General features: G+C 39.5%; 1 protein-coding gene across 3 annotated transcripts; it reads left to right on the forward strand.

Moving 5' to 3' along the window:
• Positions 1 to 43: 43 nt before the first annotated feature.
• On the forward strand, positions 44 to 15007 carry jpt1a (Jupiter microtubule associated homolog 1a). Of its 3 annotated transcripts, XM_056585699.1 has the most exons (11): positions 44 to 505; positions 2364 to 2506; positions 4865 to 4962; positions 5351 to 5378; positions 7256 to 8942; positions 9647 to 9737; positions 9845 to 10171; positions 10491 to 10589; positions 11167 to 11271; positions 12295 to 12339; positions 12825 to 15007. In XM_056585699.1, the coding sequence occupies exons 1-5, from the start codon at positions 450 to 452 to the stop codon at positions 7387 to 7389; spliced, it is 459 nt and encodes a 152-aa protein (XP_056441674.1). In that variant the 5' UTR covers positions 44 to 449; the 3' UTR covers positions 7390 to 8942; positions 9647 to 9737; positions 9845 to 10171; positions 10491 to 10589; positions 11167 to 11271; positions 12295 to 12339; positions 12825 to 15007. The 3 variants fall into 3 exon arrangements, with proteins under 3 accessions (XP_056441674.1, XP_056441673.1, XP_056441672.1); XM_056585698.1 differs by lacking the exons at positions 44 to 505; positions 2364 to 2506; positions 4865 to 4962; positions 5351 to 5378 and having other exon boundaries at positions 7408 to 8942; positions 9854 to 10171; positions 12825 to 14986; XM_056585697.1 differs by lacking the exons at positions 44 to 505; positions 2364 to 2506; positions 4865 to 4962; positions 5351 to 5378 and having other exon boundaries at positions 8823 to 8942; positions 12825 to 14984.
• Positions 15008 to 15351: the final 344 nt, after the last annotated feature.

Consider the following 15351-nt stretch of genomic DNA (forward strand, 5'->3'; position numbering starts at 1 on the left):
TCATCCTGCATGACACTGCATTCAACTTAAATTGAGTTATGTAATTTCTCAATTACTTAAATATTGTCTTTTATACCACCAACATTAATTGTCCTGCCTTCCATGTTGTTATAAATGGTACATCAGTCCCTTGATGTCAGGATTCTTATGGGTTTAAAAGCATTCGCCACTAAACTGTCATTAGACCTTTGTGACCCTAAATAAACAATCCAATCAGAGCCACGCTTGAGGCAGCAGTCTCCAATGAACTCACCTCACCGTGTTCTCGTGGGCGGGCCTCAACGCAACGCCCTCTCCACGCTGTGCTTTGCCTGAGAAGCCAGACTACGCAGCAGGTTGATGCGTTTTCAGTGCCGTCTGCCAGTGTAGATAATGAAAGGCGGGTTATGAAATTTTAAATCACGGTTATTTTATCTTTCAGTCTCAGAGCTCTATTAAATTACGACAGAATGACGACGACCACGACATTTCAAGGGTTGGAAGCCGGTTCCAAAAGCAGCTCCAGGTATAACGTTATTGTGGCACAGACATGTTTGAGACGGTAGTCATCGAGGTGAACATGCTGTGCTTTGAAACGTATTCTCGGACTTAACGTTTCTGACCTAAAGGCCGTTGCTATAGCTAAAACTGCATGGCTAAATGTTTACAGTCCGGGATGCTGGATAAAAGCTTGCACCGCACCTTCTCTCAGCGCGGACGGGCCACTGGTCTCGCACAGCGCGCCTCCATGCGACGGGTCTCCTCTTTGTGGGGCATGGACATGGAAGTTGCACAGCTAGCTTGCGTTTGCTAACTGTCCGCATGCCAAACGCGTATTAAGCCATCTACATCACATGTCTTTGGAGCACCTTTCAATGTTTTGGTGATCGTCACATTGTGTGTGATCTCCATCATCTCATCATCCTTATAGATGCATAGTAACGTCTGCAGCTAGCGCCTACTAAGATTGATTGTATTGTTGGGTGGGGCCCCTGTGGATTTCAAATCAATTTTTGTGTCGCGTTACTAGACCACTATTACATTAATAATCATATTATTATCATCTACACCCAATACAATGTTTGCAACATAAACCAACACATAAGGTGAATTTATTAATTCACGTAAACATCCCGTTGGGATATCTTGGCGTTTGTTTGGGTTGATTATTGGTTGTCGTGCGTCGTTTGGGCTGGAAGTTGTACCTGTACCTGCTCAATGTAGATCTGTCATCCATTCCTGAGAAATAAGGATCCGTGTACATTTTTAATTGTCTTCACCCCTCAAAGCCGTACATAGGATGCATTTGCAGTGACTGTATTCAAATAGATGTGCACTAAAATGGCAGACCCCTCGGTTGAGGTTCTAGGGTTTGGCTCTTTATGTATGCCTAAGTACAGAGTAGCGGCCTAAACATTTTTGTTTGACATTAAGTTGTTGGTGGTCCCAATATTTAAAGATCAGCTCTCAATTATTGGATCTGCTGTGTGTACCACCAGATTAATATTGAGCTAGCAACCAATCACCATTATAAATCACCATTATCAATACTGCACTTCTCCGGCCCTCACGTTCCTGTTGCTCTATATGATTAATGCGTAAAACATAAGATCCCTGCCACTAAATGTTGTCTTAAGATTTGGTTATGTCCATATGAATGACCTGTAATGTGTGATCAGTTTCTCTGGGGATGGGACAGTGTAATTGAGTCTACACTTGGGAACCACAGGTGGTTTATCCTTGGTATCATTTTGCTGTCTTATATTATTTGCATGTTATGCAAATAATATAATGAGGCCAAACCTGCACTATGTACCTTTTCAATCACTGCAGCTATTAGTTTTGACAAATAAAAAAGTTACTTCTTCTCCCACCCTATGTGACAATGTGTACATTGAGGTGATGTACCACACAATGATGACACATTTTTCAAAAAAAAGAAGCATGCATTGGCTTTGTTTTATGACTGAAGCAAAGATAATGTAGTAGTGCAGGAATGATAACAATAAAATATTCACACAATACCAATTCCAAAGTAAATGAGTGCAAGTTAATAAATAATAGAAAATACAATTTCTGACACTGAAGCACTGCTCTGGAAAGGCCAGAAGAACAAGGATAACGGCAGGCATCCAGAAACAAAATATATGCTACTGTCTAAGCAGCAGTGTTGTTCCGCATTTGAACAGCAGGTGCTGCACGGAGCCTGCGATTCTTAGGCCAATATGTCTAAACAGAAATTTGATTGGTTAAAGCTTCTACTGTACAATGAACTTGTTGGACCTAAATTTGCTTGATAAATATTGACAACTTTTTTTTCTTAAACTAAGCTTAACCTAATGCATTGTGTGCCTTTCTCATTGTTTCCTTATCTCTATCTCCAGAGTTTCAAACCCTCCAGGTGGCGCATCAAACATTTCTTTCGGCACAGATGAGGACAAACCCCCTGTACGGAAAAATAAGATGGCCTCCAATGTGTTTGCTGAGCCAGAGGACCCCTATGCCCATCGAAGGAACAACCCTCCCGGTACCCCTTCTACGTGTGTCTGACGTTTGTGTGTCTGTTAATGGGCCCTGTCCTTCAGTGAGTTCCAGAAGAGGGATTAGATACATGTACAATTTCACAGTATAATCAGCAAAAATATAATCAGCAAAATAAAAGACACCCAGTGCATTCTTTTTAGTAATTTCAAATATTTTCAGTCAACAATCTGATACATAATATTCACTAAAACAATCATTTTATCAAACAGATGTTACAGATTATAAGAAAAAACACATCCTGCATTTGGCAATTCCCTCTCCCAGCAGGAAATCACTGGCTCGTATCCACCACAGACTTCAAGGAAATAGGAAGCACCCAATGTTCGTATTGTCTACAGCGATTGTAATTTCCTCATTGTTCCCAAGCCTCTCCTTGGTCATTAATTAGAAACTGAAGGCGTTTATGAGAAATGGATTGAGAAGAAGTAGCATAACGAAAGAAGTATTTAGCAAGTCAACATTTTCAAGGAAAAACGTTCCCCCTTGGGCTGATTAACAGTCAATTATGAATCAATTGATCAGGTAAAAGATCAGTAGAAGTTTGAGGCCCTAATGTGGCCTCAAACTTTAATGCTCGGATCAGACTTCATAATTTCAGCCGGATTTGTTTTGGAAAAATGTCCAGCGTCAAGGCCGAATACAACGTTGGGAAAGGCTAACAGGGTTCTTACCCCTTATAGTGGAACAGTTGAAGAATACCCTGATGCAGAGTCTAGCAGGGCCAAATCCTTGGTATTCCTGCATAGTTTGAAAACACCTATGAAGTGTTCCTTGATGTTGACCATTAGGATGGCCGAGTGCTCTCTGGTGCACATATGTTAACAGAGAAAGAGGGATGCTGTCAGGTGGAGCAACAAAACCAAAGAAAGGACCCCTCTTGGTGACCCCCAGAAACAGGTCCACAATCTTGAATCACGCTGCCAGACTCACACGTAGTGCCTCTGACGGCAATATCTTGGTTCTCCTTCCCGCTGACCTAGGAAAGGTTGTGAAAGGCAGCATATGTTGGGTCAGGGTGATACTTGTAGGGTCTCCCGGCCAAGAAGCAGCAATAATCGAAGGCACTACAATGGCCTGATCTGACATGGGGAATGTAGCATGGCCAGTGCTGACCGCGACCCCTAGGTAGCTGCCGAACCCCACATAGGTAGATGCAAAACACAACCTAGCCAGCTGCCAAACTGAACCTAGGTAGCTGCCAAAATCCACCTTTCTATTTTTAGGTGGGGTAAATTGTACCGTTTAAAAGACAATGATACATGAGCTGTATTGTTGCCATGTAGGAGCTCTCTTTGAGTGTGTTTTGATGGCTGGTTTAACCTGTGCACATTGTCAATGCACAACAGGTGTGCAGCCTAACCCATCCCCAGAGTACAACCAGTGTGATGCGGGCCAGGTGAAGCTGTTTAAACCAGCCATCCACCACACACAATCCACAATGACCATCGTGAAAGAAAATAATTTTGTGTAGTCTGATCCAGGCAGAAGAAGGACCTGTATTTGTCCCTTGAGTCAAAATCACACTGTATGAAATGAACTGATGTATTTGCATGATGTTAACGGGAAGAACACTACAGCTTCTGTTCATAATGATATTAGTTAGTCATGCAGTGTTCTCTGATGCATCTATTTTTGGCAAACCTGTTATTCAAGTCTAATAATTTAGAAAACAGTGTTGAGCGGTATCATTGCACCATTTTCTTTTTACATGACACTTTAGAATTTACTTTCATAATTAAAATGTAGGCTTTTGGGGAGTTCTTGTTTGCTCAGGGTAACACATAATGGTCCATAGATAATGGTGAGCAGATTAAAGCTGCTAGCCGTTGCCAAGCGGCATTATCGAAAAATGACGTACATTGGAAGGTAAACAATGACTGGAAACCCCGTGATGATGTAACATGTCGGTGTTTATAGTAGAGGACGGACTGCTGAGAGCATCAACATTGTAAAATCATGTCATAAGCACCGGTTATCCAAATAATTAAATGCTTATCGCTCCTTAGCTTGCAGACATGCTTCTGTGTTTATAGTTGTAAGTCAGATTAGTCAGCATTTCAGAAGGAATTTGCACGTCCGTATTGCACACTGAAACTACACCTTTCACCCACAATGAGTTTCAATGACATCAATTGCATGCAATCAGCCCTGAGTACCCCAGTATTCAATCTAGTAGAACAACCAACAACGATAAGCCTTGTGTAGGTTTTTTCAGTTTATCAATAGATTGTATTTGTGGTGTAGTTATAAAATACAGACTGCGATTTTGGGTGACTTGAATCACAAATATGTTCCCGGCATTACTGTTGCCCTTTCTAACCATGCACCCTCCCTCCCACAGGGGGCAAGCCCACAGGGGTTCTGTGTGGTGAGTCCTCTGCCCCATTGAGAAGAGGACTGAACCACAACGCCAACCACTCTGCAGATCCAGCCAGCACGGTATGGTCATGAACACAAGTAGCTGTTTGTGAATGTAGAGTTGAACCAATGGGAATGGGGATGACCTTCCCTGAGGGGAAGGTCATCCCCATCCAATCAGTGAAAATGACCAAATCTTTTTTAATATGACGCATAATCAGGCCTTGGAGTGGGACTTAATTAAAACAGCACATGTTGGTCCAACAGCAGCCGCTTTTCAAAGCTACTTTTGTTATAAATGTCTGGGCTAAAATACTTCGACATCAATCACATATGCATTCTTTAAATCTGGGTTAAACTATCTGCTCTGTTAAATGGAACCTTTCAATGTTTATTTAGTGAGGGCTGGGAGCATGTTGTATGTTTACGTTTATATTTACTCTGAAAATAAATATTGTCTCTGTTTTAGGATGTGGAGAATAATGTTGGTGATGCAGGTACATTTCTTTATTATATTTTTATTTATTTTTACCTAATTAAAATTTGAAGTGTTTTCACTGGTCGTTTGTTTAAGCCTATGTAGACTTTGACTATCGGGCATGTTTTTAATAATGTCTTTACTTATCTGGAGTAGGTTCAAACGTAGTCTAGTGTTAAAGTAAGTTTTAATGCTAACAAAGTCAGGGTATACACATTACATAACGAGAATGGGTGGCACCTATCAAACCAGTTCTTCACGCTAGTTATTAAATATTTCTTAGCAATTGGCAGGTAAAAAATAATGTGCCAAATCAAACAAGTATTTAATTATTAGGGTTGGGAAAAATAATAGATTCTTCGATGCATCGCGATTCTCTCTAGAACGATTCCGTCTCGATGCAGATAATTTTTAAGATTAGAAAGAAATTAAAACTGAAACCTATTTTTTACATACGTACTTCCATATTGTGTTGTAATGCAAGCTGCATTGATTATTGCATTGTTCATAGAAAGTCATATTTGTGACAAAAGCTTTTTCTCTTAATAAAATATTAGATAAGTTAATTAATCTGTCGATGTCTTTAATGATCATCACCAAAGTAGGAAGTGATTAGCAAACTCTTAGTAGCAAACTCAGATCAGGCATGGAAATTTACATAAAAAGAATTGTTGCAATCAATATGCATCGATAATCGTTTTAGAATCGTTTACCTCATAATCGGAATCGAATCGTGAGGTGCCAAGAGATTCCCACCCCTATTAATTATTGTAGGAGTGGCTAGGGCCGTTGCACTGTGTGCTTTGTGCAGTACACATACAGTCCAATACAATTGTTCCATGCAAATCAATGTCCTCTCCAGTCTTCTCAAGCAAACTGCTAGTTCGAAACAAACTAGTGGTAACTCAGGACTTATGTGTTTGAGATGCACCGTACATCAGCCGCACGAGTTGCAAAGTGGAAAATCTCCCAGCTTGTGAAATTTCAGAGGCACGCCCACTTTTAACCTGTTCCACTTGTGCTCCTGAGAGTCGACCGAGTTCAGTGAGGTTGACCGTACGACTCGATAATCAAAGATGGCTGCGCCCATAATGAGATGTTTTTTCTTAGTATTTGTGCCACGTTGGGCATTTTAATGTTGATTTTAAATCCTCTTACACACTTGATTGGTTCATTGGTGCTTTAATCCGGTCCCCAATTTATGCATTGCACCGTCTTGGTGTGCGTGCAATACATTTTTTTTATTTTTTTTTATTTAGGTTTTGCTTTCTTTGTTTTTGAGCTGGTTTTCCTAAAGAGGCTAATATAGCTAACGATAACAATGACTAGCCAATGACCGACTCATCGTGTAACGATGCCCACAAAGACAAACAGGAACGCTATAATTGCTACAAGCCAGGAAAAACATCACAAGTGCAACTCGTGCAGGAGGTGTGCGATGCATCTCGAACACACCGGTTGTAGGTTCTGGGACCACCATCGTAGGCGACCTGGCACATCTGATCCCAATCTGACGTAGACCCGACTATCCTCATCTCACCTGGCTCCCATGTCAAAGGTTAAATGGAAACTAATAAATGCGTCCACGTGTACACAGGTCAAATATATGTCAAGAGCTCCTATCTCTTTTAGGAGAGCTTACAGTGTGAACACCCTTTACACCTGGCATTTACAACATACAAAATAACCTGGTAATCAAGTAGCCGTGTGGGACAAACATGATTATCTGCTTAACGTTATGATTTGGCAGTTACCTGAGGACTGCTCATTGCGTTATCAGAACATTGAAAACCGGGACCCTAAAGCGGCCGGTTTGGGCCAGAGAATACCTCGGCCCTCAGTCCATCACAAACGGCCCATGCTGCAGGTTAAGGTTCCTGTTGTGCTTGTGTGCAGTCCACAGTACAGAACCCGAGGCCATCTCGGAGCCGCCCAAGGAGGAGCCCCCGCTGGCAGAAGCCCCCGCCGCTGGAGCCACCTCCGGCCGCAGGAACCCCCCAGGAGGGAAGTCCAGCCTCATCCTGGGCTGAGCCTCAGCCCGCCCCCTGCCTGGCCTCGTCTCAGACCCCTCGTGCCGCTCTTTATTTCATATGTATATGGCCTGCTTGTTTTGATACGAACATGTTGCAACCCCTCATGTGTCCCTCTGATTCTAGCCGGATCACGGATCCCATCCAGAACCATGCGCAATGCTCAATGTTTTGATACCTCCTTTCTACATTTTTATTTAGTATTTAGTTATTATTAATTTATACTTTTTCAGAAGCACTTTATGTATCTTGATGTTTGAAGCCTGTCCCCATGGTGCGTAAGAGCTACTTGACAGGGCATGGGGTTTACATTACGTGTCTTCTGCCAACTAACCCCAAAAACGAACCCCAATATATTTGTAGTTACTGCACAAGAGCCAAGTAAAGTCATGGCAACCTGCTCAATGCGAAGAAAATCGACCACGAAGTCCATTGCTTTTTTGCTGTTTTTTTGCTCCATGTTTAAACTTGTTCCAACCTGCATGTGTGTGTGTTCTGTTGTGTATGAATATGAGAAGAAGAAGAAGAAGAAGAAGATAAGAAGAAGAAGAAGAAGAAGAAGAAGAAGAAGAAGAAGAAACTGTGACAATTTAATTTAAACTGCTGGATAACTTTTGTTGTTTTTTGTTTATAGTACATTTATGTGGTTTCATTGCATTAAATGAGACTTTTCTACTGGTGTGTGTTCACACGGTAGCAGAAAAGAAATAATAGCTGTCATTCTGTCCTCAGTTTATTAGGGCCCATGTAAAGTGGGGAAAGGGAATTGGCCTTTTGTATTTTCTCTTTCCCTTAGAATAGCCTATTTTAACCTCAGTGCCAGTTGTTAATGACATGTGTTTTTATAGGTGTGCCCTAACTATAACAATTGGTGCCAGGATGTGTGATACAGGCTACAAAATCAAAACTGTATTGGGTTTCCCAAAAGCACCATGACAATGCTTGTCCCTTCATCCCAATTAATTGAAGTAACAATCTGCCAGAAAGGGCTGAACGTTTCTGGAAAACTTAGCCCGGATTTGACAAGTGACCTTACGACAGCTCAGCCTTTTTAAGTGTTTTCCCTCGGCTCCAAAAAAGGTCTTCTGTTTCTCACCAACCCTAGCTCATTGTTGGTGCAACACTCCTTTGGTAAATTATCTGTGGTTTTTCATTACCTGAGGCTTACAAACCAGAGGTCGTTTTCATTCCAGCTTGTGTCAGTCCGTCACGGGCCATCAGTTATTCATGAGACGCAACAGGTTAATAATGAGGGGTAAATGAAATGTGGCATAGGTAAAGGAAAGTACTGTGGACTCTTTGCATCCTATGTCAATTCAATGCTGGATGTGATCATTACAAAAAAAAGATTGGCACGTTGAAAAATAAATGTAATTTCTGATCAGCATTTATTTCTTCAAGGAGTTTTTTGTTTCATAATGGTTAAGGACCGTTTAGGTCTCGGTTTAACGGGGGCAGGCTGTATGGGGGTTGGTACTACCGCGTATTCATAACGAAACCAAAAATATAGCGTTACAGTAAACATCGGTCTCAACACGAACGGCTGCTTGCGGGTGAGTTTAATAGTTATACTATGCAAACTGCACTACAAATGCCTTTTGAAAGCAATACTATTATGCGCAACTTTAAACTTATATAGTCGTAGACGTACTGAGCGCACGGTTAATGATGGGACCTTTGGCCGGCACACAATATTAAGCGGCAAATTAAGGAATGGTTGTATTCTAAGGTAAACTGCACATTCACAACTAAATACGTCTGTCTACCCATTGATGCTGTTTGGTAGTAGTTAATATTACTAGCCTTTCAGCTCTCAAAGCCTGCTTTCTTTTGTGCTGGCTGACAAACTGCTCTGTAGTCATAAGGGCACCTACCAACTTGATATGGAGAATCTTCCCACAGAAGGCATACCTTTGTTGAATAATTTCCGTGATATTTATACATGTGCATGTATATACAACACATGAGTCTGGATTGGTGGATTGTTTGTATAAATGGAGAAATGAACTTCGTGTCACAATGCAGACTAGGGATTGCGTAATATCCGTTTATGAGATCCACAACAATCTACCTGCATGATATATCGTTTTATTGTTGTTGTCCTTTTTCCAATGCCATCCTGAAGTCTTTCAGCATGGCCTTATTTTCACTATTTTTTTTTACTAATGTCACAGTTATATGTGTCTGCAAATGATGGTAAAATGTTTGTGTTGAGGAAAACCAAAAATGCCTACTGAGATTTCTTGTTTCAATCTAGGAAAACTGCTTCTATTGAACAGAGATCATGGCCTCTTGGACATGCTTGCTGTTCTTGACCCTTTTCCGCATCACTTCTGGATTTGATTGCAGTAAGTTGGTATATTTAGAATAAATAACTCTAAATATGTTCAATAAATATGTTTTCAAATATTTTCATTTTAATAATGGTTTTATAATTCTCTGTTCTAATTTGAAGGTTTTGTAGCACTGGAGTGTAACAAGCACAGCCATGGATGGTTAGGCCAGCAGTCATTATTGGAGTGCATTGTGAAGGGAACGGTGCCGATCGAGAGGGTCACAGAGATCAGATGGAGTTATGGAACGACCCGTTTAATAATATACCAAGATGGTAAATTAACATCTAAACAAGGCTTTACATTGGCCGAACCAAGTTGGAATGAGACCAACATGAATGTCTCGATGCTTTTGAACAAAACCATGAAGGCAGACATTGGAAACTACACGTGCATAGTGAACACCAATCGAGGCATTTGTCGCAACTCAACCACCCTTGATCTCTCAGGTGGGTCTTATCACTGACATATAAATATTCCGTTTTTGAACAACGAGCTCTGTGAGTCGAAAGGAAATGCAGAATTACGAATTCATTCATAAAAATATGCCACAAAACGTTCAGGTCTTTAGTTCGTTTGAGAGGAGCTCCTTCATATAAAAGCTCCATTGCAAAATGAAAACAGCATAAGGTTGAGTGCATAGTTTCTGTTTGAGCAAGAGTATAAATAACCTTTTAGAAATGTGCTACACATTTTGTTGTTGAGATATTCATACCAGACTAAGAATCAAATTCATAGATTCACCCCATAATGGTTTTCTTTCTTCAGCCATCGATAGCAGTCCGACCATCGGAGTGACTGAAAGCCTCCAGAAGTTTTCGACTCTTTCCTGCAATGATGGTGGCTGTGATCCGGATCGGAGAATCGGTTGGTTTGACGAACACAGTCATGATTTGACACCCAGGGACGAACAGGCCGCAATTATCGTTGCTTTTCCTTTATGAGTTATTGCGTCTCATACAGATGAGACTTCTAAAAGCAAAGACCCACACAATAGTGTGGGTCTTTGCTAATACGTATTTAAGCATATAATACCAGTCTCCTCTCTAGCAGAGTGAGCCTCGAACACAGTTTCACAGAGCCTACAATAGCAGTGGAGTCAGGGAAAGAGAAGCCCATTATAACGTTGCACTTTACTATGAAGGTATCCTTCTCGCTGAAGTCTTCTCTACCCTAATATTATGTTTACCCTCAGGCCATTATGTTTACCCTCAGATACCAATTACACTCATGGTTGTGGTTCATGAATTAGCTGGTGGCTGAAATGAATGCAACTGTTTGCAGGATTCATGTTTCATAATTTTAAATGAATGATGTGCTAACAAATGTGGTGGTAGCGGTGATAAAGTTACACATTGCAGGTTGAAGCTGTTGATGAGAGTGGAACAGCGAAAGATTCACGAAAAATTTCACTAAAAACATCTTAATCTTTACTTTCTTTCAGATCCACATCCAGAATCACAATTGGCCTACAAAGTAGTACCCCCTGTGGTCGTGGTTTTACTGATCATAGGACTGCTGTTCTTCCTGAAAAGACAATGCAATAAACGTAAGTACTCTTCTTTGCCTTTCCCAGAAGTGACAGGATAAACAGCTTGAGTACAAAGAGTCATGTTGCATGCTATCGTTCCTGAACAAACTCAGAGCTATCAAGCATAGATTATACTTTGGAGCAAAATGAAAAAAGAAAATTAGGGAATAAATGTGTGAGTTGGACCAAGGAACACAATACAGATTATACCGTAAAAACCTGTTGCACAGCCAAAAAAAAAGTCCTGTTATTGTTGGATGTTGGCCATGAGAAAAGCTTTGAGACTAGTTTCAAGCAGCAGATTGTTGGGTTGTTCACGGAAACCAAAAGTAAAGATGCACATCTTAAAGGAATGTCTGTTCATGTATCATGAGTTGACTATGTTCATGGTCTTTTTTTTTTATATTGAAACACTGAGATTGCTTGTTTTCTTTTTGGGGGGCGGGGGGGGGGGGGGGGGGGGGGGGTATTTAATGAGAGACTGAGGTAAGGTATAATTGGATTTCCATGAAAATGTTACACTATTGGTTCAACATTTTAATGCTTAAGCACTATACCACTTCCAATATAGCTACTTTCTGACTAGGGTTAGAATTAAAATAGAAGAAATAAAATATATTTAGAGCAGAATACATTTCTGCTCTAACAGTACTCTGCTCTTCCTACTGACATCAGTATATACCTGTATATACGACCTTGGGTGTTTTGAAAGGCGCCTCTAAATTAAATGTATTATTATTATTATTATTATAAAGTGCAGATTTCATCTCCAGGAAAACTAAACCAATTTGTATGTAAAATGAAAACCTACAGTTATTAATTTCTGTGATAGAATACTTAATATGTTATGTCTGATAAAGTCGAAAAAAAAACACTTCTTGGTCTATTATTTGAAGGGTCACTGACATTGAAATTTGTCCCAAATATTGGGCATTCATTGATCAAGGTAATAATTTACATGTCGGCCATTTTATCGCCATGGGTGCATAATAACAATATATTTTGTAAATATATTCCTACTGTATCTTCCCTTTTTCATAGGTACACATGAAGTAATTCCCACAGACAACCAAGATCTATGTAATGGTGTGTTCATTTTTCATTATAATTTATTTTTATCACCTTTATGTCTTAATATTTGGTGAACCAATGTTTATTTGCATATGATAATGGTAATAATACACAAATTTAATAAATAACAGACCATGTTTTTTAAGTTTTCAAACAATAACTTCACAAAGACAACAATGAAAAGCTTTAACTTTGAAGATAAGATCAATGGATCAGGAAGATCAATGGGCAAATCTGTCTGCAGATGATGTCATTCACCTTCAGCAGCGGAAAAAATACGCTATTGTGCAGTTAGCTCTTCAATGTTCTAAATAGTTGTGGTTTAGCCTGAATGGTGTCCAACCAGTTTCAACCGCCATTTGGCAGAAAGTGAATTGCATCACTGCTTGTAGTACTGGTTTATATTACTTAACAACATAGATGGCCGCACTACCTGCCTAGTTCATCCAAACAGGATTCATTATTGAGGATTTGCTCTGACATATATGTGCTCTTTACAGGCGAACATCAACCACACCAGGTCTGAGGGACTGTGCCAAACTGTTGTCTATTGAAAACAAAGAGCGAGTGAGAGTTCCTGGAGGAAGAGTTACATTTAATGTAATTTTGAAACCAATGCTAATTTCATGCAGCATCCAAAGAAATTCCTCAGTTCTCTAACTAACTAATTGTAAATAAGTGTGCAGCCTTTATAACATCCAAAGGGTGTGTTGACGAGGCTTGGTAGCACAATAAGACAAGACAACCAAATTTTTCGCCAAACCAGTCCCAACTCTTCGAATGAAATGAATAAGCTAAGTCTAAAATTATCTCTTCAAGCTAAAAAGGATGTATGTTACGATGAAGAATTGGAGAGATACAACATAAATGAACTGATGATGACATCTGCACTTAAAATGAGCAGAATAATTATTTTTACTGAACTACTTTCTAAAAATCTTTAATACTAAAACACCAGATAAATAAGTTTGTATAATATTAAATGTAAATACTTAGTTGGTATAACGTAACATCAGTCTATGTAAAAAAAACATTAGCACTTGTGTTGTAATTTTTTTAAAGGATTTTGTTTGGATGTAAAAGGAAGCATTTGATGCTATTTTTGAATCACTGTGACACTATTTTAACAATGTTTAAATGCCAGCGTTTGTAGCAAGCTCAAAGCCTGGTTTGACCGGCTTCTGAACAGATTGTGATGACCTTTAAGGACAGAGATGTCAATGCTCCATTTTCCACAAATGCAATAGCTTAACAGAAAAAAATTAATGGAATGTGAAATCAGTTTCTGCAAGGGTAATTTGTTGTGCAGGAAAAAAACAAATCAGGAGACTTTTGTGAATGTTTAACTAATTAATTAAACAGATATATATAAATATTTGTATACTGGGTTTATGTGTTTATGAGCCTGTGCCTTCTCTAACTGCATGTAATTACTTTACCAAATGTTGCGACACTATATTAATACATATTCCAACCATCCCAGATAAAAGCTAATCCAAGTAAATCGGCTGCTGGTCTTTGATGCAGAGGCTGTGTTTATCTCAGAAAGAGCTCCAGACTCGGCTGATGAGGACCATCTTAAAGACTAGGAGTTTTGATTGCTCTGAAATGATAACCATCTCATTTCATTTCATTTATTTATTACGGCTCACGGCCATAATATTTTGGCAGGTATTTTTTTCTATAATACATTACGTTTAAATTTTTACACTCAAAAAGCACATGATATTCGTCGCCAACACAATTGGAATCGCAGATGTTGCACATTCTTTCGCTTCTTTCCAGCCCTTTGTATCTTCCAGTGACTTTAGGTATTCTGGTGTTATTCGTTCTAAAATTGCAGATAGCCTGTCTGGACTTTTGGTTTTCATACATCAGGTATTTTTCTAATTTAAACTCTTGTTTAAATTCTATGTACGTGTCACAGGAAGTCATGCTTGTAAGCTCGCTCTGCCACCTCTGGATGAATTGATCTTTTAACCTCTGCTCAACAATTTTTTTCAGCCAGTTAATGTTGTTGTACTTTTGTGTTATCCAGATGTATGACAACCCGCAGTCATCCAGTATCTGTTTCACCTGTGATACCCAGGGTGAAGCATATGCACCACTGCTATGTAAGCTGTGTAGCTGATTGTACATGATTTTACTAAGTTTACTTTCTTTACTTTCTAACAGTCTCCCCCAATATCCAATTATTCTTTTTTTAACTGTAACACAGAGTGGGTACCGTCCAAGCTCTCCATACACCATATGACTGCAGGTTGTCATTTTAACTTTTAAGATGTACTTTAGAAATTTGAGATGTAGTTTTTCTAACAGATGTAGTTTTTCAAACCCCCACACTTCACATGCATACAACATAACTGGAGTAACCAACTTGTCATAAAGGTCCAGAGTGACATCTACAGAAAGCTGAAGCTTTCAAGACTATACAAGACGATAATTACTCTTTCATCGTTTCTCCAAAACCATGGGGTCTGGTCATTTTTAATTGGTAGTTAAGCCACGAATCAATGTATTATCATTGAGTGCTTTAAAATGATCCTTGCATAACACAGCTATTTACGTTACTCTGACAGAGTTACTATTAAATAATTAATGGTTGGTTCAAACCAATACATTTAAATAAAAATATATTCTTACTTGTGATATTCCACCCAGGCACAATAGTTTTGAGCAGGAAAACTGCTCAACAGATGTTTGATATTTCTTCTTAAAGAACGTATTAGTATTTATTTATCAATTTTCATCCTAATTAACTATTCTGTGGTTTCGTGCATCATAATGCTGTCTTCAATCGGCAAACAAAGAGATTTGTGCAAGCCTTTTCCACACATTTTAAAGTTTGGAAAAGACTTTCAATGGGAACGAATCCAGACCGATCCACAGAGAGCAACAGAATTTGAACTCGCAAGATCGGGATCGTCTTGCAAGGATGCACATTCACTGCTACATTCACAAACAGATGCTGGTTACAACTTGCTCTTCAGGATCAGTTAGATCATGTCTTGGATGCAGAACTCCTTT

Source organism: Gadus chalcogrammus, chromosome 3, assembly GCF_026213295.1.
Source record: "Gadus chalcogrammus isolate NIFS_2021 chromosome 3, NIFS_Gcha_1.0, whole genome shotgun sequence".
In the NCBI taxonomy this organism is placed as follows: domain Eukaryota; kingdom Metazoa; phylum Chordata; class Actinopteri; order Gadiformes; family Gadidae; genus Gadus; species Gadus chalcogrammus.

Excerpts from the sequence above, each read along its gene's own strand:
- jpt1a (XM_056585697.1), top strand. The coding sequence starts at position 9,674 with ATGGCCTCTTGGACATGCTTGCTGTTCTTGACCCTTTTCCGCATCACT. Across the intron at positions 10,172-10,490 it reads AACCACCCTTGATCTCTCAG|CCATCGATAGCAGTCCGACC; the intron begins GTGGGTCTTATC and ends TTCTTTCTTCAG. Across the intron at positions 12,340-12,824 it reads CAACCAAGATCTATGTAATG|GCGAACATCAACCACACCAG; the intron begins GTGTGTTCATTT and ends TGCTCTTTACAG.